This window comes from Cetorhinus maximus, chromosome 8 (genome assembly GCF_964194155.1).
Source record: "Cetorhinus maximus chromosome 8, sCetMax3.hap1.1, whole genome shotgun sequence".
NCBI lineage: Eukaryota > Metazoa > Chordata > Chondrichthyes > Lamniformes > Cetorhinidae > Cetorhinus > Cetorhinus maximus.
In genome coordinates, this window is record NC_135886.1 from 67,548,345 (window position 1) to 67,572,903 (window position 24,559).

Here is a 24,559-nt window from a genome sequence, read left to right on the forward strand (position 1 = left end):
GCTTTGAATTAAAACATGATCATTGATTCTACACCACAATGGGTAGAAATAGGTCCGGCCCACACTGTAGCACAAATCTTATTGTGGGAAGTTTATGTCAGTAGGGTGCAAGTGAATACCAGCGAGGATAAAAACAAAAAACTGAGGATGCTGGAAATCCAAAACAAAAACAGAATTACCTGGAAAAACTCAGCAGATCCGGCAGCATCGGCGGATAAGAAAAGAAGTTGACGTTTCGAGTCCTCATGACCCTTCAACAGAACTGAGTAATATTACTCAATACCAGCAAGGCTCTGTCTGCATGTGATAGGGTCAATAAGAGACTGGACTAGACTGAAAGTCGAGCTATCACGTTCCTTGAACTGTGGCCACGTTTGTGCAGATACTTAAGAATTTATTTTCCATTTTTCTAGCAGATGACTATGCATGCTGTGCTGAGAAGTGGGCTGGGAAGGCCGCTTCTTTGTGCTATCATTCACTTTCACATTCTCACAGCTATATTTTGGCACCAATGTGTAAGCCAGCTGGCAGGAAATTGAGGGGTGGGGGATTAATTGTATGCTAATGCTTCACTTGATAAGGTCAGAGGACAGTTGGACATTTGCATAACACCCCCCAGTGAAAGGCTGTATCTTTAGGCACAGTCCTTGCAGCTGTCAGAATTCAGAACTTTTCATTAATTCACATCACATCAGTTTGTTATTTAAGGTTTTACTCAAGCTTATGCCCTTTTTCATTTTTCACAACCACTTGTCTTTAACTGAGCAGACAGGGCTTGGTTACGGGCTACTTGTTGATGTTACCTTAGTCCTAGAGGTAGTCGGGCGCAGTTCATATCAGTCTTGATAACCTCAATCGACAGAAGTTGTCACTGAGCTTTAACTTCTGTTGTGGAGTGTTCAGTACTCTTTGCAACTCCTCATATACTGAAGCAGTCCATGCCCACATGCAGCAACACCTGGACAACATTAAGGCTTGGGCTGATACATGACATGTGTTCCAGGCAATGATCATCTCTAACAAGAGAGAATCTAACTATCTCCCCTTGGCATTGAACAGCATTACCATCACTGAAGTTTGACACCATCCGGGACAAAACTTTTCCCTTTGACATCCATCTGTCTCGGACACAATGGACTGTGCCCAGGGCGTATGTCACTTCTGTATTGAATGTAGTCTGTTTTGGCTGTAGAGACCAATTCATAAGTGGCAATGCCTTCTGCAGCTGGCACCGATAAATAGCGTTGGCCTGAGGTCGACTGATACTTTTTTGCCCTCTGTTTTTTCCACACCCTTCCTAACTGCTTGTCAGCAGCAAGGACTTGCCATGCATTGATTCCAATCCCAGTTAGCTTGAAGAGTCGCCTGCAGACATAGGTGACCTGTTGGTCTGTCTCATGCCGATAGCAAGCTCACTCTTTGGGAATGTGGCTGTCATCCATTCGGTTCATGTGACCCAGTCAACGAAGTTGCAGCTGACTCGAGGACAAACATGCTGGGGATCCCTACATGCTAGTGTACTTCCATATTTGGCACTGTGTCTTGCCAGAAGATGCCCAATAGTCTTTTTTTTGCAAAAATATACTTTATTCATAAAATATGTGAAAGAACTTTACAAAACATTTCAAAATGGCCATCACAAAAGGTGCAATAATATTCAAGTTTTCCACATGAATCATGTCGCACCCTGAGATGCTTCGATACAATCAAGGAACATTACAAACATTTCAAAATGGTCATAACAGACAGTCAGACAGCACAATGGTATTTAAGTTGCCCACGTAGATCATGTTGCACTCTGAGGTGCTTCAATAAAATTGTGATACATGTAATATTCACTGCATAATTCAATGTGAGTCATACAGCCCGAGGGGTCTATACAATTCCCAGTCCCTCAGTGCACTATACAATTCCCAGCCCCTCGGTGCATTATGACCTGAAAGGTCTTAGACAGCAACCTTTCCCCATTGCACCTCTGAGGCGGCTGCCCCAAGCTTTAGTGCGTCCTTCAGCACGTAGTCCTGGACCTTGGAATGTGCCAGTCTGCAACACATGGTCGGGGACAACGCTTTGCACTGGAAGGCCAACAAGCTTCGGGCAGACCAAAGAGTGTCTTTCACCGAGTTGATGATCCTCCGGCTGCAGTTGATATTTGTCTTGGTGTATGTCCCCGGGAACAGCCTGTAAGCCCAGAACGTGTCATGGAACTGGTTGTCTGAGGCAGCAGAGGTGGGAGTTGTTCAGCTATTTTTCTTGGACAAAGCAACCTGCTTGATTCGCACCCCATTCACCACCTTAAACATTCATTCCCTCCACTGCCGGCAGACAATGGCAGCAGTGTGTACCATCTGCAAATGCACTGCAGGAACTCACCAAGGCTCCTTCAACAGCACCTTCCAAACCAGAGACCTCTACCATGCAGGAGAACAAGGGCTGCAAATGCATGGGAATACCACTACCTGCAAGTTGTCCTCCAGGTCACACCAACCTGCATTGGAACTATATCATTCCTTATTCACTGTGTCTGGGTCAAAATCCTGGAACTCCCTTTCGATAGCACTGTGAGTGTACCTACATCAAATGGACTGCAGTGGTTCAATAAGTCTGCTAACCACCATCTTCTCAAGGGCAATTGGGATGAGCAATAAATGTTGGCCTTGCCAATGAAGCTGAAATCCCAGGAATGAATAAAAAAAACTCAGAGATGTTTCTCTCCCCTGTAAAGCATACAGGAGTATTTCAGTGACACTCTAAATAACCTCACAAGCACACATACATCTTGAACATGAGGTATCAGCATAAAAACAAAAAACTACTGCGGATGCTGGAAATCCAAAACAAAAACAAAATTACCTGGAAAAACTCAGCAGGTCTGGCAGCATCGGCGGAGAAGAAAAGAGTCGATGTTTCGAGTCCTCATGACCCTTCAGCAGAACTGAAGGGTCATGAGGACTCGAAACGTCGACTCTTTTCTTCTCCACCGATGCTGCCAGACCTGCTGAGTTTTTCCAGGTAATTTTGTTTTTGATGAGGTATCAGCAGTCTGTTTTAACACTTGAAATGTATCTTAGATTTATTTTGAAATCTGTATCACATCTCAAGCCCCACTGTAAGTTTCTCATCAATATATTCTCATCCCTTTCCTCCTACAACCTCTGAACTGAGCAACTCCTCATCCTGTTTCATCTGTTCTGATGAAAGCTCACAGACCTAAACATTCACTTTGTTTCTCTTTCCACAGATGTTGCCAGACCTGCTCAGTATTTCCAGCATTTTCAGTTTTTATTTTAATTTTTTCCAGCATCCACAGTATTTTGATTTCCAACTCTTCATCCTCTTTTTCAGTTTCCATCTCAACTCATGTTGTCCTCTCTCCTATGATTTCACTGCTGTTTAACCCTCTTTAATCACACCCCATATTCACTGCATCGACCCTGCCATCACATGTGGCCTCTCTTATCATCTAATCACAGACAATGCAATCTCTGATAACTTCCTTGTCTCCTTAACCACTCACATCCCACTAACTCCTTCCAACCCCATTTCCATTCCGAAGAACAGTCATAGTGGAGGCAAAAATTTGGCTAGGATTTTACTGTTCGCCAGCGGCAGGCATCATCATAGGCGGGACTTGAAAATTGGGACAGCGGCCAAAAGTCAATTGACTTTTTCCCTGGAGGGCCCGGAAAATCCTGGTCATTAACTCCGTTCCTTTCTCCACAGAAGCTGCCAGACTGGCTCAGTTTTTCCAGCACTTTGTTTTTATTCTCATTTCCTTGTTCAGTCAAGCCTACAGACTAGATATGACTAATGAAGGTGAGAGAGAATTTATGAGACAATTTTGGGGTGCTTAAGCCCTTGGAGTGGGCCTCTCCCTGCCACGGGTAAATAGTGGCGAGTGCAAGATGAAGCCCTTAAGTGGCCATTAATTGGCAACTTAAGAGCCTCAATAGGACCAAGGGTGAGCGGGCCACCCAGCAACTCCACCACTGCCCGTAAAATTGGAGGTAAATGGGGGGCAAGCAAGTAGGCAGTGGGCAGGCCACATTCTGCAGTTTATGAGACCTTCCCTCACCTTCAAAACCCGCAACTGGGAATTGAATAAGCAGCCTCACATCTTTCTGAACCAGGGTGGAATATACGTATGAGAGTATGGGAAATCTGTCACCTGTTTTACCAGCCGCTAGATCCAATTTAATTGACAGGTGTCCTTGTCAGAACGTCTAACATTGAACCCTGCTGTTAATCAAACTAATGTACAGAGAGAAAAAAACGCGCTGGATCTGGTTGATGAGAGATTCAACAGTAGATGAGATGAGAGTTGTGAGCCTGAGCTCTGTACGTAAGAGCTGGGAAATTGGGAATGAGCCAGAAAGCCAAGATTTTCAGATACAATTTAGAACTTGGTAGACAAGGATTGGGTGCTGTGGTCACAGTATTTTGACCTTGTGTGCTTGGGAATTACTGCACTTTGTAAATGTGACCTGGGGATTTGATGTGGGGAGAAGAAAAGTAGAACCTTATGAAAGAGAAAACGTAGCTTAACAATGTCTTTTTAAAATTTAAAATATTTATGTTATACTGTTCATTAGAGTTGTTTGACTCTTGTTTGACTAACAGGGTTATGAGATTTAATATATAGAAAGCAGCTTCTCATGCCATCAATAAAACGGATCATTTTCCACACAGCGTAAGATTCTCATTAGAATTATTCCAGGCAAAGTCATTAAGATTAGCTGGAGGCTAATAACACAAATGTGCACACTATCTTCCATTTTATTACATTAAAGGGGCAGTTTTAACCCTACCCACCTTGCTTGCGGCTTCCTGTACCAATGCCACTATCTTGAACTTTAATCTGCTTTTTTTGAGCTGTTGGCAAGGACGTATGCCTGAAGCCCACCAAAATCTTTGCCTCACACCATCACCATGCCCTCCCCCCACCCATCCACCAACCCCGTACATCCCAGTCAATCTGGTACTTAATTCAGGTTAAAAATTAGGGCTTGAGAGTTTGCAGTAGGACACATATTAATTCTGAATGAAGACTGTATCAATTGCTTAATAGCACTTCTGGGTTTCAAAAGTGGAATTCTCAGCTGTTATTACAAACAAGCATTTTGAAGAAATGAGTCCAGAAATCAGGAAATGGAGGAGGTAGCTTTGCTGGTAGGTAATAGAAACTGGCATCCAAGAGGTGCTCCCAATTTTTGATTGTATACATGTCGTACATTAATATTCTAAGGATGGAAATGTAGGGCAGTATAATACAAGTAAAAGAAATGTTATGTAGTTTTCATGCCTCACCCAAAGTTTGTCTTGCAAAACCTTTGGATAATAGAAATGGGAGTAATGGAGGATTCACAGGTGTTATTGAATGAGCTTGCAACAGGGATTGTAATAATCAAATAGTGTTTAAATATCTGAGGGCTTGACAGTTAGAATATTACTATAACATGAATGAGGGTAATAGTATCGGTACCAAGGTTTCATTCTTAATAGGGTAATACTATATTATGAAGCATAACTCTACACTATAAGTAAAACATTACCATTTATCACTGGGAACAACAGAAACATTAGCATCATCAAACAAAGAATAGAATCAAGACCCATTGTGCATTACACTAGGAAGGTTGAAAATAATACAATAAAAATTAGATAAATTTGTAGTTAGAGGACAGATTACACTGAACTTGGATTTTAAAGTCCTTTGGATTATAGAGGAAGGGAAGACTGGGAGATAAAGATTTTCAAAATATTGAAGCCTTGTGAAGGATTAAATTTGAATAGGAGGTTGGGGGAGAAGGGAAATGAACCTTGAGATCATTACAGTGAGCGTGCAAGAAGGAGGGAAAGCATGCACGGCCATATATTGGACAATCAGAGTAGCACTATTAATGGTAATGTTGGTGAAATAGAGACACAAAATGTGCTGCCAGAAAGACAGGGAGAGGGATCAGAGGCTAGAGGTAAGACGGATGCCTATCAGATGACAAGCCTTTTCTTGTGGCATGATAATGGCTATGAGAAAACAGTTATAAGAGCTTAAATAATGGAAGAGTATTTAACTTTGAATAGGTTTGGGCTTTATAGATTATTAAGAGTTGTCGAAGGAAAAAGTGTTTGGTGTGGAAGAGGAAGTTATTTGGAGGCAGCTGTACCCCATGCCACTGAGAAAAACATAATAAATGGCTTTAGAGTTGTAGTCAATGTTATTCTGTAGGCAGATCATGTAGTCATTCTGCGACAGCTGCAGTCCACAAACAACAGTAAAACATTACTCTGCTTATTGTGGGAGGAATATTTCTCACCAGAGGAATATTCCTCATTGAGGGTAACAAGCCAATAATAACATTGTGCCAGCAGGTTAAAAGTCCAACGTTCTTGAAATAGCCTCAGAATTCACATGACAATCCTTGATGATTATTAAGTAGTCACATGTGCTTATTTAAATATGTAGCATGATTACATCAGTCTCCATAAAATATCAAAACTCTGTCCTAAAACTAATGTGATTCCTAATCTATATTTGTTTGTCCTCGGTTTTCTGAACAGAGGGTTTTTTACAGATCAGTCACAGCTACCTAGAAGCTTGCTTCTGAAATAATGTTGAAGTTAACAGGACTAAATCAAAAATATAATTGCATTGTAGTAGAAAGGAGAGGTAGACAATCTCATTAAATAAAAATCTGCTCCGGCTGCAGTCGATGGGGGTCGATGTCAAGGAGGAGCTCCAAGAGGTGAAGGGCCAGCAAGCCTCGCACTTTGCCTCGGAGGCCTCCAAGATCATCTTCCGTTCCAGAGTCCGCTCCGTGGAGCAGGATGAGAGGTGCTCACGTTTCTTCTTCCAAAAGGTACACAGAGAGAGCTCTGTGATCAGCAGCCTGAAGGAAGAAGACGGTTCAGTAAAGTCATCACGGTCCGACATTCTGAGGATCAGCAAATCCTTTTATGCCGGATTGTATGACGTGAAGCCCACGGACAGCACGGCCTCCCAGTCCTTCCTGTCCTCTATCACGGAGGTCTTAGACCACAGTACGCGGGAGAGCCTGGACAAACCGCTAACTCCTGATGAACTGACTAAGGCCCTCGAGTCCTTCGAGAAGAGTAAAACCCCCGGAAGCGACGGCTTGCCGGCGGAGTTGTATTCGGCTCTGTGGGACTTGATCGGCCCAGACCTGCTAGGAGTGTACGAGAGTATGCTCCTGGCCGGTAGTATGTCAGAATCCATGAGGAAAGGCATCATCACCCTCATCTACAAGCACAAGGGGGAAAGGGAGGAAATTAGAAATTGGCGACCCATTTCACTGTTGAATGTGGACTATAAGATTCTGTCCAAGGTCATCGCCAACCGGGTCAAATCCGCTCTGGAATTGGTGATTCACCCTGACCAGACCTGCTCTGTGCCAGGCAGGAAGATCTCTGACAGCCAGGCGCTGCTCAGGAATACGATTGCCTATGTACAGGACAGGGGTGTGGATACCTGCCTCATCAGCTTGGATCAGGAGAAGGCCTTTGACAGAATATCGTACACCTACATGGGGGATGTGCTCTCCAAAATGGGGTTTGGGGAGGGAATTCGAAATTGGATCCAACTGCTCTACACTAACATCAGTAGCGCAGTCTCAATCAATGGGTGGGAAACAGATAGCTTTCCGATTAAATCTGGAGTCAGGCAGGGCTGTCCTCTCTCACCTGTCCTTTTCGTGTGTTGCATAGAACCCTTTGCCGAGTCCATCAGGAAGGATCCGGGCATAAGAGGAGTGACGATCCCAGGCAGTGGAGGCACTCAGGTAAAAGCCTCCCTGTACATGGACGACGTCGCCGTCTTCTGCTCGGATCCGCTGTCGGTGCGCAGACTGATGCACATCTGCGACCAGTTCGAACTGGCCTCGGGAGCCAAGGTAAATCGTGGGAAGAGCGAGGCCATGTTCTTTGGGAACTGGGCTGACCGATCCTTTGTCCCCTTCACTGTCAGGGCTGACGGCCTGAAGGTGCTGGGGATATGGTTCGGAGGGACCGGGGCATGCGTTAGAAACTGGAAGGAGCGAGTGGCTATGGTGAAAAGGAAACTGGGCATGTGAGAGCGACGCTCCCTCTCCATTGCGGGTAAGAACCTGGTCATCAGGTGTGAGGTACTCTCGCTGTTGCTGTACGTGGCGCAGGTCTGGCCCATTCCAGACTCCTGCGCGACGGCGATCACTCGAGCCATCTTCCGCTTTATCTGGAGGTCGAAAATGGATCGTGTCCGCAGGGACGCGATGTACAAGCCTCTAGATAAAGGGGGAAAAAACGTGCCCAACGTCGCCCTCATACTGATGGCCACCTTTGTGTGTGGCTGCATCAAGCGGTGCGTAGACCCTCAGTACGCAAACACCAAGTGTCACTACGTGCTGAGGTTCTACCTGTCCCCGGTGTTGCGAAGGATGGGTCTGGCCACGCTGCCGCGGAACGCTCCAAGTAGTTGGACCGTGCCGTACCACCTGTCCCTGGTGGAAAAATTTATGCAGAAAAACACCTTTGACCACAAGTCCATCAGGCAGTGGTCAGCACGTAACGTCCTAGAGGCCCTGAGGGAAAAGGAGAGGGTGGACCCTGTGGGATGGTTCCCCGAGCAGACTGTCAAAGTCATTTGGCAGAATGCCTCATCGCCAGAACTTTCCAACAAGCACCAAGACGTAGCTTGGCTGGTGGTGAGAAAGGCCCTCCCCGTCAGATCCTTCCTACACGCCAGGAGGCTCACCCCCTCTGCACGTTGCCCTCGAGGTGGCTGTGGTGGGGAAGAGACCGTTGTTCACCTCCTTGTGGATTGTGCCTTTGCAAAGAAAGTCTGGAGAGAGATGCAGTGGTTGCTGTCGAGGTTCATCCCGAGCAGTTCTGTGACACAGGACTCTGTGCTCTACGGGCTGTTCCCAGGGACACACACCGAGACAAACATCAACTGCAGCTGGAGGATCATCAACTCGGTGAAAGACGCGCTTTGGTCTGCCCGAAACTTGTTGGTCTTCCAGCACAAAGAGTTGTCCCCGACCGATTGTTGCGGACTGGCACAATCCAAAGTCCAGGACTACGTGCTGAGGGACGCACTAAAGCTTGGGGCAGCTGCCGCAAAGGCGCAATGGGGAAGGGTCGCTGTCTAAGACCTTTCTACCACAGCGCACCGAGAGACTGGGAACTGTTTAGAGCCCCTCGGGCTGTACAGATCAAAATGAAAGGCTGTAAATGACTGTAATATTGTTTGTACTGATGCACCTGGTGATACATTTTGTAAAAGTTTAACCTGGATTGTACCCTTGTAATGTTGTTTTTGAAATGGTTTTGAATGTGATTGAAGATTTTTTATGAATAAAGTATATTTTTACAAAAAAAAAAAAATCTCATTAAATAAAACATTAGGAATTGGAAACAATTGGGAAAACCCAGACCTTTCTAATCCAATTAATTATGAATGTGACATTCATGCCATAAATGTGTAATGCTTTGCTAATCCCCTAATATTTTTTGTCACTTAAGTAAAAAAGTAACGCTGTGGGTGAGGACTGTGCATGTAAAATGCCCTTAGCTTTCTAGCTTTTCTGTAATCTATGATTGTGGGCTCAGAAGTTGTTTATTCCATTGATGATGGAACAAAAGGGCACATCCTGCTGACATCAGCGAGAGGTGTCTACTTAACAACATCCAACGCTTGAGGTTTAAGGCGACACAGCTCCGATTTACTAGCAGTTGTACATATTTTGTTACACTTTCTAATATTTCTGCTTCAATATAACTGGTAACTTCTTTTACAGTTCTGTAGCTCTTGGTTCAAATATCAAACTCACAAGTGGAAAGATGGGAAGTCAGGAATAACGGCAACTTTAAAAAGCTTATTTTACTTATAGCACTTTTAATGTAGCAGAATCAGCAAAGAGCAATCAATCGGGAAGTAAGAGAGAAGCTAGAGTAGGTGACAGAAGTTACAGGGCTAATAATTGGACAAAAGTGTTGCATTCATGGTGGAGGTGGGCAGCATACAAATTTAGTGCTGCCACTTCATTTCTGTGATCATAGCATAGTGCCAAGAGGCTGCCACTTTGCTTTCTAAATCTGCATCAGCAGGGGGCTGAGCAGCATAGTGCTGAGGGCAGGTGATGCAGCCAGCCTTCTGTTCTTGAAGAGAGTCTGTTCCTCTTAAAGGGAGACTGCACTGAATGACAGGAGGCTGCTGCTGACTACCATTGCTTCAGTTCTAAGTAAGGAAAATGAAACACCAGCAGGCAAGGGGCTCAAAGGTCACTGAAACAGCTCTGGAGGCCTTAGTGATGGAGGTGGAGAAGAGGAGAGGGGCCTTGTTTCTGTGAGGAGTACAGGAGGGCCTCAAGAGCAACTCTCAGAACAGGAAGGTCAATTTTTTTTTGTTATTCGTTCATGGATGTGGGCATCGCTGGCTAGGTCAGCATTTATTGCCCATCCCTAATTGCCCTTGAGAAGGTGGTGGTGAGCTGCCTTCTTAAACTGCTGCAGGTCATGTGTTGGGAGCCACAATGTTGTTAGGGAAGGAGTTCCAGGATTTTGACCCAGCGACAGCGAAGGAATCGCAGTATATTTCCAAGTCAGGATGCTCAGCCAAGCTTGGAGGGGAACTTCCAGATGGTGGTGTTCCCAATGGTGACCCCCAGGATATTGATAGTGGGGGATTCAGTGATGGTAATGGGAAAGTCAAAGGGTGATGGTTGGATTCTCTCTTGTTGGAGAAGGTCATTGCCTGGTACTTGTGTGGCGCGAATGTTACTGGCCACTTGTCAGCCCAAGCCTAGATATTGTCCAGGCCTTTTTGCAATTGGACATGGACCGCTTCAGTATTTCAGGAGTCGCAAATGGTGCTGAACATTATGCAATCATCAGCAAACATCCCTACTTCTGACCTCATGATGAAAGGTAGGTCATTGACACTACCCTGCAGTGATGTCCTGGAACCGAGATGACTGACCTCCAACAATCATGACCATCTTCCTTTGTGCCAGGTATGAATCCAATCTGATTCCCATTGACTCCAGTTTTGCTAGAGCTCCTTGAAGCCAGACTCGCTCAAATGCTGCTTTTATGTCAAGGGCAGTCACTCTCACATCAGCTCTGGAGTTCAGCTCTTGTTTAAACCAAGGCTGTAATGTGGTCAGAAACTGAGTGGCCCTGGTGGAACCCAAACTGAGTGTCAGTGAACAAATTATTCCTAAGCAAGTACCACTTGATACCACTGTTGATAACCCCTTCCATCACTTTATTGATGATCGAGAGTAGACTGGTGGGGTGGTAATTGGCTGCATTGGATTTGTCCTGCTTTTTGTGTACAGGACATACCTGGGCAATTTTCCACATAGCCGGGTAGATACCAGTGTTGCAGCTGTAATGGAACGGCTTGGCTAGGGGCACGACAAGTTCAGGAGCACAAGTCTTCAATACTATTGCCAGAATATTGTCGGGGCCCACAGCCTTTGCAGTCTCTTCAGCCATTTCTTGGTATCATGTGGAGTGAATTGAATTGGCTGAAGACTGGCATCTGTGATGCCGGGGACCTCTGGTCGAGGCCAAGATGGATCATCCACTCGGCACTTCTGGCTGAAGATTGTTGCAAATGCTTCAACCTTATCTTTTGCATTGATGAGCTCAGATCTGATCTCTCGGCTGTGGAATCACTTAGCTCTGTTTATCACTTGCTGCTTCTGCTGTTCGGCACGCAAGTAGTCCTGTGTTGTAGCTTCAACAGGTTGACGTCTCATTTTTAGGTAGGCCTGGTGCTGCTCCTGGCATGCCCTCCTGCACTCTTCATTAAACGAGGGTTGATCCCTGACTTGGTGGTTAGAGTGGGGGATATGCCAGGCTATGAGGTTACAGGATGTGGTTGAGTACAATTCTGCTGCTGCTGATAGCCCACAGTGCCTCATGGTTGCCCAGTTTTGAGTTGGTAGATCTGTTTGAAATCTATCTCATTTAGCACGGTGGTAGTGCCACACAACACGTTGGAGGGTGTCCTCAATGTGAAGACGAGACTTTATCTCCACAAATTCTATGCGGTGGTCACTCCTACCAATACTATCATGAACAGATGTACCTGTGACAGGCAGGTTGGTGAGGATCAGGTCAAATATGTTCTTCCCTCTTGTTGGTTCCCTCACCACCTGCCGCAGACCCAGTCTAGCAGCTATGTCCTTTAGGACTCGGCCAGCTCGGTCAGTGATGATGCTACTGAGCCTCTCTTGGTGATGGACATTGAAGTCCCTGTGTCTGGTCTCAAGGAGCTAGCAGCAGTGACGTGGTCAAAGTCAGTGAATGGATCTTCACATGACATCTCCTACCCAGCCTCTCCCATTGCTCAATGCATCACACCGGCATCACCCACTCATAAGCACTCTTGATACTGAGACTCACGTCCAACATACAGATACTGCACCACATCCTCAAAAGCTAACAAGATTGTCAGCCTCTCACATACCTCTCACTGGCTCCAAATTTCTCCAGTTATTCAGCTGTGGTAAGCACATGATGCAAATCCATGCAACACAACCACTGGCCTTTTCCCCTCCCCATTGCTGGACAACGTGGCACACAATAGAAATGAATAGAACAGAGTTGCTGGGGACAGGACACTGGCATCTCCTGGGTCCTACTGAGGAGATAGCTCTCTGCATCAGGGGGCCGGCTGCGACAGAGCCCACGGCATTGACTTTGCCAAGAACATTGAGGATGATGGTGTGTTTCTGCCTTATGTCCTAGCTCACCGTCAATCTGCTCTTTGGTATGATGAGCAAGCTACAGATGGTGTAATGGTGGACCTCTTGCTTTACACCCCATCCTTCCTTTCCTGACCTTAACCTTTCTCTTCTGATTTTCTGCTTTCAGACGCCCAGGACTGCTGCCTGTCAAACCACAGGAAGTGGAGAGCAAGAGAGCAGCAACATACCACTGATGAAGAGGCTCTGTCACTTAATTTGGCACTCTCAGCCAGCAGCTGAGATACTGGCGCTGCATACACCTTGGAAACTGGTATAGAGTTGGGTTCAGCACTTGTTGAATCACAGGGCATAACTGGGCTTCAGCCATGCGAGGGTAAAGAATGGTTTATTTGCCAGCTTACCGGAGGGTGAGCTAACAGACCAGTCCTGCTGCAGGGAACTCAGATAAGGCCCTCCATGATGTGACATACAGAAGAATGCTGATGGGTAAGCACAGCATTTTTTTGCCATCCCTAATTGCCCTTGAGGAGGTAGTGGCTGCCTTCTTAAACTGCTGCAGTCTGTGTGGTGTAGGTACACCACGGTGCTATTAGGGAGGGCATTCCAGGATTTCGATCCAGTGACATTGAAGGAACAGCAATTTATTTCCAAGTCAGGATGGTGTATATATTTTACTAAAAGAAAGATTTGCATTTACATAGCACTTTTCCCAATTACTGGATGTCCAGAAAGTACTTTACACCCAATGAAGTATTTCTCAAATATAGTCACATTTGTATTGTTGTTAATTGGCCCGCCAGTGTGAAATCACCTTCCGGCCTTGATCGCGGGCAGCGGTCAGCTTCCCGACCGCCACCGCCCACCCCTGCCCAGCCCGCCCGCCCGCCAAGGTCAAAATTCTGCCCATGGAAACTTTTATGTCCACCAGAGAGGATACAGGTGGCCTCAGTTTAATGTGTTATCCAAAAAATGGCACCTCCAACAGTGCAGCACTCCCTGAGTACTGCACTGAAGTGTCAGTTCAGCTACATTTCTTACATCACAACAGTGATTACACTTCAAAAGTACACCTTTGGCTGTAAAACATTTTGGTTTTTGTGGACAAATCCTGACTTGGGACTTGAACCTATAACCTTGTGACCCAGGGGTAAGAGTGCTACCAACTGAGTTACAGCAGATACTTGGAAGTGGTGATGTTCCCATGTACCTGCTGTCCTTGTCCTTCTGGGTGGTAAAGGTCATAGGTTTGAAAGGTGCTGTCAAAGAAACTTTGGTGAGTTGCTATTGTGCATCTTGCAGATGATACATGCTGCAGCCACGGTGTACCAGTGGAGTGAATGTTTAAGGTGGTAGATGAGGTGCTGATCAAGTCAACTGCTTTGAACCATATGAACCAAGCTCTTGAGTGTTGTTGGAACTGCATTCATCCAGGCAAGTGGAGAATAGTCCAACGCACTCCTGACTTGAGGCTTGCTGATGGTGGCAAGGCTTTCGAGAGTCAGATAACGAGTCACTCACTTTCCAGCCTCTGACCTGGTCTTGTAGCCACAGTGTTTATCTGGCTGGTCCAGTTAAGTTTCTGGTCAGTGCTAAGTCCAAGGATGTTGATGGGGGTTTGGTGGGGGCAGGGGTGGGGGGCGGGGAATTTAATGATGGCAATGCCGTTGAATGTCAAAGGAAAGTGGTTTGACTCTCTATTGCTGGAGATGGTCATTGCTGGCACAAATATTACTTGACACTTACTAGCCTAAGCCTGAATGTTGTCCAGGTTTTGCTGCATGTGAGTATGGACTGCTTCATTATAAGGAGCTGCAAATGGAACTGAACTTTGTGCAATCGTGAGCGAGCATCTTCCCTTCTTACCTTATGATGGAAGGAAGATATTTGATGAAGCAGCTGAAGATGCTTGGGTCAAGGAAACTGGCCTGTGGAATTCCTAAAGCGATGTCCTGGGCTAAGATGGCTGGCCTCCAGCAATCACAACCACCTTCCTTGGGATATGGCAAGCCATGAGGTTATGGATTATGGTGGAAAACAATTGTACTGCTGTAGATGACCCAGAGCGTCTCATGGATGCCCAGTTTTGAGCTGCCAGTTCTGTTCTGAAACGATACCGTTTAGCACAGTGGTATTGGCAAACACGATAGAGGGTGTCCTAAGTGTGAAGGCAGAACTTCATCACCACAAGACTGGAAAGTGGTCATTCCAACCAAAATGCATCTGCACCTGCTAGATTAGTGAAAACAAGTTCAAGTAGGTTTTTCCCTTACGTTGGATCTCTCACCACGTGCCACAAATCCATTCTGGCAGCCATATTCTTCAGGAATTGGTTAGCTCAGACAATACCACATTTTGAGATGCACATTCTCGCTACCCTCTGTGCTTCTTCCAATTGTTGTTCAACATGCGGAAGTGCTGATTCATCACCCGAGTGAAGCCGATAGGTGGTAATCAGTGGAAGGTTGCCTTGCTCATGTTTGATCCGATGCCGTGGCATTCAGAATCAATGTTGAGTACTCCCAGAGCCACTCTCTCCTGGCTGTTTACCATTCTGCTGCCACCTCTGATGGGCCTGTCCTGCCAATGGGACAGGACATACCCAGAGATGGTGATGGAGAATTCTGGGATGTTTACTGAAATAATGGCAGAGGTTGCAGGATAGAGTGAGGGAATGAATGGAATGGTGAATGAGGATGAGGATTCTGAAGTCAATGGGTTGGGATATGAAAAGCAATGGAGATTGGCAAAGGCAGAATGATAGATGATAGATGAATTAAATATAGAGTGGAATAGGGCACAGGTGACAAAATTCTGGTGAGTTTGAATTTATGTAATTTGGTGTTTTGCAAGTCAAGCTTTGAAGTTCCAGGAACAGTTGGGTGAGTTGCAATGGAGGCACTCAGTGTTATTGAAGTGAAAATAGGCAATCATGGTTAGGGACAGGATGTGAGGCTTGAAGTTCAGTTCATGGTCAAACAAGACATGATATGTGCAATGTTGAGTTTAAACTGAACAAGTTACTAGAAGTGAATTAGAATTGGGCAAGCTTATGGAATTCCTGCCAAGAACTAAACCATGAATTGAATTAAAAGAAGCTATCATTGGAAGGCCATTAAAATGACAGTATAAATAGTGCATTTCTGAAAAATGAGGAGGTGATTGAGGGATAGAGAGAGAAGGCGAGCAAGGGGAATTGTTCTCTGACAGAATGATTAATTTGTGGGGGCTAATAGGTTTTCCTGGTTCCTAAAGTTCTTATTTTTTAACTTTTCGTACTCTCTGATTTTGTCTTCAGGCCTTTTCCAAAGAGCGATTATTCAGAGTGGGTCAGCCTTATCGAGCTGGGCAGTGAATTACCAGCCAGCAAAGTACACAAGATTACTAGCGGAGAAGGTGGGCTGCAACATGCTGGATACTCTTGACATGGTGGACTGCCTGAGGCAGAAATCCTTCAAGGAACTAGTAGAACAGGACATCAAGCCAGCACAGTATCATGTTGCATTTGGCCCAGTCATTGATGGAGATGTTATACCGGATGATCCTGAAATTCTGATGGAGCAGGGAGAGTTTCTAAATTATGACATCATGTTGGGAGTCAATCAAGGAGAAGGATTCAAATTTGTGGAGTGGATAGTAGATCAGGATGATGGGATATCTGGAAGCGACTTTGATTTCGCTGTTTCTAAGTTTGTGGATAACCTTTACGGCTATCCTGAGGGTAAGGACACACTCCGGGAAACAATCAAATTCATGTACACTGACTGGGCAGACCGTGACAATCCTGAGACACGACGGAAAACCTTAGTCGCTCTTTTTACTGATCATCAGTGGGTAGAGCCTGCAGTGGTGACAGCTGATCTGCATGCTCGTTATGGGTCTCCTACATATTTCTACGCCTTCTACCATCACTGTCAGAGTGACATGAAACCAGCCTGGTCTGACGCATCCCATGGTGATGAAGTACCCTATGTTTTTGGGATCCCCATGGTTGGACCGACGGATCTATTCCCATGCAACTTTTCCAAAAATGATGTGATGCTTAGTGCTGTTGTCATGACGTACTGGACAAATTTTGCCAAAACTGGGTAAGCAGCATATTTATTTATGCTAGTAGTTATTCATTCAATGAGGGTGACATAAGGGTACCAACTGAAGAATATGGAAATATACATGGACAAAATGGTGCTTTTGCACTTGGTGTAGCAGATCATTGTAAGAACGATTACCAAGTGACACTGAGCTCTATAGGCTAAAAACTTTCTGGGGTAGAAGTTCAACTTTGTTGCGCCAAGCCTATGGCCTTAAAACAGGCAATGCAATGACAGATTTTAGCAATAGGGAGGGCTGCACCAGATTTATGCAGGTACTTATGCCACTGTTCAATGCAGCAGCACCTTTTATTAGGCAGCAATAGAGGTTGCCTAAAAAGATCACAGGTCTCATTACATTTTAAATTGAACTTGTTGGGCCTAATAGCCTTTCTTAACTCATTTCCCGTTGTTGACCCATCTGCAAAGCCTGTTAGAAATAACCAAATCTTGCCCTGCCTCAAGCTGTGACTGCTTTTCCAGCCTCTACAACTGCTTAACCAGTAGCACATAAAGAGGCTACTAAAAGCTACAAAAAAAGGCAAGGAGGTAATTGTTTCTAAATATACCTTAATGTGGAGCCAGTAGGAGCAGGGTGCCTCTCTCTCAACCACCTCCCTTGTGCTTCCTTGACTTATCCATGGATCACAGGCAACATCAGAGCCAGCTGAACCTGGTTCCGCAGGTCCTGGCAGCAATCTAGTATTTCACTCAACTGGCCATTTTTATGTGTAAGCCAGATGGTGTCAGCAGGTAAGTTGAACGTGGGATGAATATCAAAGCCAACCTGTATGCTGTCCTCACCTGACATCCATTAAAGCACATTTTCTGGCAAAATCTTTAGATAGACATAGAAAATAGGAGCAGGAGTAGGCCATTCGGCCCTTCGAGCTTGCTCCACCATTCATTATGATCATGGCTGATCATCCAACTCAATAGCCTGCTCCCGCTTTCTCCCCATATCCTTTGATCCCTTTCGCCCCCAAGAGCTATATCCAACTCCTTCTTGAAAACATACAATGATTTGGCCTCAACTACTTTCTGTGGTAGCAAATTCCACATAGTTTACATAATTATAGGAGTGGGACTTCCATTTCCTTTTGTTCTCCTTAACTTTGGGGTGTGATATCAATTTTAGCACTTCTACTGTGAACTTATTGGAGGTTAACTAATACAGGACTCTAGCTGATAAGGTGCACAGTTCTACAATGGGCACTTACAAACAAAGCTTTGGTTGTGGGTTGGGGGGGTGGTGGCAAACAACTTGGGCTGCAGTGTAACCAAATTGTTTTTAAACTAACCTGTCTAGTTCCAACTGCATTAAGCTTTGTTTTATTTAGTGGCCAAGCACTAATATATGCTTCCAGAACACAGGGGACCATCAGGGCCATAAGGTGCCACACAAAAGATTAATACACAAGATAAGATCACACTGAGTTAAGGGTAATATATTAGCTTGGATGGAGGATTGGCTAACCAACAGAAAGCAGAGAGTCGGGATAAATGGATCTTTTTCTGGATGGCAAGCTGTAACTAGTGGGGTGCCATAGGGTTCGGTCCTTGGTCCCCAAATATTTACAATCTGTATCAATGACTTGGATTCAGGGGTAGAAGGTACTATAGCTAAATTTGCAGATGACACCAAAATAGGTGGGAAAGTAAGTTGCAATGAAGAAATAAGAAATTTACAAATGGATATGGACAGGTTAGGTGAATGGGCCAAAATTTGGCAGATGGAGTTTAACGTGGGTAAGTGTGAGGTTATCCATTTTGGTCGGAAGAATAAAAAGGCGACTTATTATTTAAATGGAGAGAAACTTCAGAATGCTTCAGTGCAGAGGGATCTGGGTGTCCTCGTGCATGAAACGCTGAAAACTAGTATGCAGGTACAACAGGTAATAAGGAAGGCAAATGGAATTTTGGCATTTATTGCTAAAGGAATAGAGTATAAAAATAGGGAAATATTGCTACAATTGTACAAGGCATTGGTGAGACCGTACCTGGAGTACTGTGCACAGTTTTGTTCCCCTTACTTGAGGAAGGATGTAGTTGCACTGGAGGCGGTTCAGAGGAGGTTCACTCAATTGATTCCAGAGATGCGGGGCTTGTCTTATGAAGAGAGATTGAGCAGTTTAGGCCTATACTCGCGAGTGCTTAGAAGGATAAAATTAAATAAATTTAAGCAGGAGATAGACAGATTTTTAATTATTAATGGGTTGAAAGGTTATGGGGAGAGGGTGGGAAATTGGATTTGAGGCCGAAATGAGATCAGCCATGATCGTAATGAATGGCGGGGCAGGCTCTAGGGGCTGAATTGCCTACTCCTGCTCCTAGTTCTTATGTATTTATGTTCTTATGTTCTATGGGCATATGGGGAGGAGAAGTGGGGTTTTATGTCCATGTTTGAGCAAAAGTGGGCACTACATATGACAAGATGTGAGTTGTGGCAACAGGGTGGGTAGGACCTGTGCCAAACATCCAGATAAAATGTACCGTTCAAATCCAGATGCAACCTGTGGCTGCTGGAAACAACACAAAACTCAACTGAATAATAGCTACTGCAGGAAATGGCGGCTAATTCAATGCCATGTTGACAATGCAGCAACAAGAATCTCAGAGAAAACATTAACCTAGAATTGACAGCACCAGACAGTCATGTCTATGCGTAAGAATAAGCATATTATTGAGAATTATTTTTTAGGAGTTTAGGTTTCATTGTCAATGTTACTTGTAAATTTTACCTTGGGGCATGGGGGGGTGGAAATGAAGATAGTGGCTCAAGCCAGCATTACAGTTTTTTTCAGTTGAGTTTTTTACCTAGCTTCTTTTATTCATTATTTTGCTCTTTGGGCATGCTTGACTCATTGCTTTCACATGGGTTTTAACCTTTATAAAGATTGCAAAAGACTTTGAAGTTATTCCTAGAGTGCATGTCAACATTTGAGATTTTTCCCTATTTGGATTTTGAGTTAATTAAGATATTGCTATTAAATTAAATTTGTCAGATGGGATTAATTCTGTACATGACATAAACTATCTGGTAATGTGGTTTAAATCCAGTAGTTGGATTTAGATGAAGTGTCTAACCAAAGTGTGTTTCTTACATAGCACATCAAATAGAAGAAAAACGTATGGGGACAGGAGTGAGATCACAACACCCAACACACATAAGAGGCTTGAATATTAAAGCCTTCATGTCATGCTTTTGTATAACTAGATATTAGACAGTAAATATATGCTGTTGGTTATAGGAGACATGTGGTCCACTTAAATCAAGAGAGTAAGAAATTAGATTTCAAAGTGTGAGAGACAAGATTGAGGAAAATGAAGGTAACTCAAAACCCAGGATAGGATGTGCCTGTCATATGCAAAACCATTGAATTTCCCATGGATTTTTAGAAATAATTTTTGTTTCCAAGACATAGAAATATCTGCAAGGCAACACTTATTGCCCATCCTGTATGACCTGAGAGAGTGTTAGCAAACCTTCTTTAAACAATTGTTTTACAAATGAGTTGTTTCTGAGGACTATAAGGGCCAATCATGTAGTGTTGGGGTGAAAATCAGTTAGCAGTGACAGAAGTTCTCTTCACTGAAGAATATCAGTGAGCCAGTTGAGGTTTTTCAACAGCCAACAGGTTTCAATGGTAACTTTAATTCTGGTCCTAGCCCACAAATGACCAGAGTTAATTGTATTCATTTTGTCAAGATGCATGATAAGATATGAACTCCTGAGTTTTTTGTTGCTCATCCAATACCAGTCACTATATTCCTTTTTCCTGTATCCATTGGTGTTTAACCAGAAATGGAATTGCAGTCAAAATCTGTAAAAAAAAAAATATAGTATTGGCCCAAATATTCAGTCAGCATCGACGTTGCACACATTGTCACTGCCTGCAAAGCTTTCTGCACCCGACCATATTGCATTATTTCAGCCGGGACCTCTGATCCCAGGTGCAGCAGCAATGGGTCAACGCAGCCAACCTGTGGAAGACCAGCAAACGCAGGAGACAGGCAAAGAGAGAACACGCCCCGTTTTACAACATTAGCGTCTGTATTCGGGCAAGTTTTTAAAGGTCTCAAGTCTTTTGATCGATGGGTGGGTGGGTGAGTGGTTGGGTGTGTGAGTGTTGGGTGGTAGGATGGTAGCGGGTAGTTGGGTTTGGGTAATCAGGTTGATTCGGGTGGCAGTCGGGTCACATCAGGGGAGGATTTGCTAGGTTGGGTAGTGTTGGGGGCTTGGGTAGTCAGGTCAAGGTGGTGGGTAATTGGGTCAAGGGGCAAGTCAGGTTGAAGGGCTGTTGGGCCAGGGGCTTGGTCGGGTCAGGAGGGTGGTTTCGGGAGGGACATCAGGTTAGGAGGGGTAGTCAGGTCAGGTAGGCGGGGTAGTCAGGTCAGGGGGGCAGTCAGCTCACAGTGAGTAGTTGGGTTGGGGAGGATGATTGGGAGGTGTCGTTTGTGGTGCTCAGTTCAGTTACACTGGCTAATAACTGAGTTAGACCACGTATTAACCAGCATAACATTTCCTGGGCAAGTATCCAGGTAGATCCCGCATATCTGGCCTAAGCCTCTCACCCTCAGCTCAGCGTTGGAGGCTTTTGCGGAGGGTCCAGGACAGTGGAAATCAGACCGTCGGAAATTTAAACTTACTCGGGCAAATTCAGTGCATGTGTGCGTGGCAGGATTTCTGCAGGGTCCCAACACAATACAGACTTAAGTCCAAATTTCGCTGCTCTGGACATCAGAAGATTGGGTTGGCATGGAAGTATGAGGGGCCATGGGGGTGGGCGGGGGTTATGAGTTGGCATTGAGTTGAGATGGGGGTATGAGGGGCCATGAGGCAGGTAGGTGGAGATATGAGGGGTGAGGGCTAGGGGGCTGAAAATCTTTTAAAACAGCTGGGATCAAGTCCCAGAGAACCGAGGCGAGCTTTCTAACCAGCCCACCTCAGCAATCACCCATCCCATGTCCACCTGGATATGCTTCAGAGTCAGTGGGCTCAACTTCATCACGCATCACCCCCCACCTGCACACAACCCCCAACCCCAACCAGTTCAACCACACACTCCCCTGAGTGAAAATCTCAATTCTGGGTATTTTCTACTGAGGCAGGTCTGGCCTTGGTCGCCAAACTCTGGCTCATAATATCAAAAATACAAGACAAGAAACAGAAAACAGTCAAAAAATCAGTGACATCAAGAAATAGCCATACTACCAGAGAGATGATGACATAGGAACATAGGAAATAGGAGCAGGAGTAGGACGTTCAGCCCCTCAAGCCTGCTCCGCTGTACAACTAGTGCATGGATGATCTACTTACTACCTCAACGCCATTTTCTTTCACTATCCCATGTCCCTTGATGCTTTTAACATCTAAAAATCTATCGACCTCTATCTTGAACATACTCAACGACTGAGCCTCCACAGCCCTCTTGGGTAAGAATTCCAAAGATTCACCACTCTCTGAGTAAAGAAATTCCTCCTCATCTCAGTCCTAAATGGCCTACCCTTTACTCTGAGACTTTATCCCCTGATTCTAGACACCCCAGCCAGGGGAAACATCACCTGAATCCACCTTGTTGAGCCTTGCAACAATTTTGTACGTTTAAATGAGATCGCCTCTCATTCTTCTAAACTGTAGAGAATACAGGCCCACAGTCTCCTCAATCTCTCCTCATAAGACAATCCTGCCATCCCAGGTATCAGTCTGGTGAACCTTTGTTGCACTCATTCTATGGCAAGCATATCCTTTGTTAGGTAAGGAGACCAAAACTATACACAATACTTTAGGTGCGGTCTCACCAAGACTCTATACAATTTCAGCATAACATCTTTATTCATGTGCTCAAATCCTCTTGCAATAAAGTCCAACATACCGTTTGCCTTCCTAATTGCTTACTGCACCTGCACGTTAATATTTAGTGACTCATGAACAATGACAACCAGGACATCAACACTTCCCAAACTCTTACCATTTAAGAAATATATAGACATAGATAAGAAGAGAGATGCACACACACAGGAACAGAAAATAATCATATACAGTGAAATGGAAATGCTCACATAAAGTCAGCAAAGATGATTTGTGCATTTGGTCACTGAGCTATGAACAACAGCTGAGAAATATGAATAGAATCATATTGCAAATATAAAGGATTAATGAGGGGATTCAATATATTTATCCCCCTGTTTTCTCTACTCCTTTCCTGAAGGCACTAACTCTTGTTAGGGTCTGGTTCAGTGGATTCCAGCTGCACTCTATTGGGGCCATTTTTTATGTATAAGCCTAGACAGTGTCAGCAGCCTGTTCTCCATTGAGGACACCCAACCAAGCCCAATGCTATCCAAACATGCACTTTCCAGCAGGAGTTCACTGAATATTGATAAGAAGCAGGAACTCTGGGTGATCTTTTGCTCCCTAATCCAAGAGCACTGAGATCAATTGTTTGTCATTTGTGGTAAAAATTAGATTTTCTAAATAATGAAGGGAATGGATAGTCTGTATATTAAGACAGTGCCTGTGAAAACCATGGAGAGGCAGGCAAAATGATTCATAAGTCAGCCCCCAGGAATAATTTTGGACTAAGATGAGAACATCCTCTGAGGCAATAACCAGCTCAGTTGGAACACTTAAACAGGAACATTATGAAGTTACATCAAATCTACAACAGAGAAACTGACCATTTGACCTAATTGGTCTTTGCTGGTGTTTATGCTTCACAATAGCCAGGAGTTAGAGATGAGGAAAAAGCAGCAAACTGATGAGACAGGGTCCTGGAGCAGACTGTTGCAAAGAGAAAATCAATGGGCCAAGTTCCCTGTAACTATATTCAATTTTCTTATTTAAATGTGAGACACTAAGCCACAGCACCAAGTGTATTCATGTAAGAATATAATGGTTGACAGCCATTTTTGTAAGGATATGAGAATCACACACAGAATTATAGAGAGAAAGGTATACACTTCAGTAATGTTTTGTGTAAACCTGATTAAAGATGCCCAGACAAAATATGGAAAAAACAGGGAAAGGAAACTTCAGACAAAGAAAGACACAGAGTCAGTTTTCATAAGTGTACCGATGACACACAGCTCTACTTCTATACTACCACCCTCAGTTTTCCAGCCATCTCAGTTTTATCAGACTGTACATTTAACATTAAGTTCTAGGGAAGCTACAGCTTCCTGTAGCTGAGCATTTTGAAAAACTGAAGCTAACTTACTTGACTCTTGCCAAAAGCATTACATCAATCCTCTAGACTCTTTCCCCCTTCAATGCCACTCACTGAAGCTGAAGCAGATCATGCACAACCTGAGTCTTGTTTGACATTGAGCTAAGCTTCAAACACAGCTGCAAAATTGGGTTTCATAGAGTCCAGAGTACCATACAGACCAGGGTTGCTGTTTTGGTACCAAAATGGCTTCTGTGGCATGTACACACATGCCCGATGTGGCCTGTTGCAGCGCCATCTTGCTGAGGGTGTTAGCATGAGTGTTATGAGCATGCACTGGAGGTATGCAGAGTCAGGGCCTAAAGCTGATTTGACACCAGCGCTGCCATTTTTGACCTCGCTGCTCCAGCTAACACCCTCTTTTAAACGTGCACAGCTGAACAAGGAGGAGGAAGGACCCCACCACATGTGCACTGTTTAAAGGGATTATCAACAACTTACAGGTCAGTTGCTGATTAATTTCTGATGGTTTCTTGCTTGAGTTTGAAGTGCATGGTGGTTTCAGAGTTGGTTAAAGTTGGTGAAGTCA

At 44.6% G+C, this 24,559-nt stretch overlaps 1 protein-coding gene across 2 annotated transcripts in view; it reads left to right on the top strand.

Moving 5' to 3' along the window:
- The window catches only part of nlgn3a (neuroligin 3a), a 190,872-nt gene that overhangs the window by 122,791 nt on the left and 43,522 nt on the right, over positions 1–24,559 (top strand). For both annotated transcript variants that reach the window (XM_078546973.1, XM_078546972.1), the window contains one exon: positions 16,009–16,798. In XM_078546973.1, the coding sequence (XP_078403099.1) occupies positions 16,009–16,798 (790 nt within the window). The remainder of the gene's footprint in view (positions 1–16,008; positions 16,799–24,559) is intronic.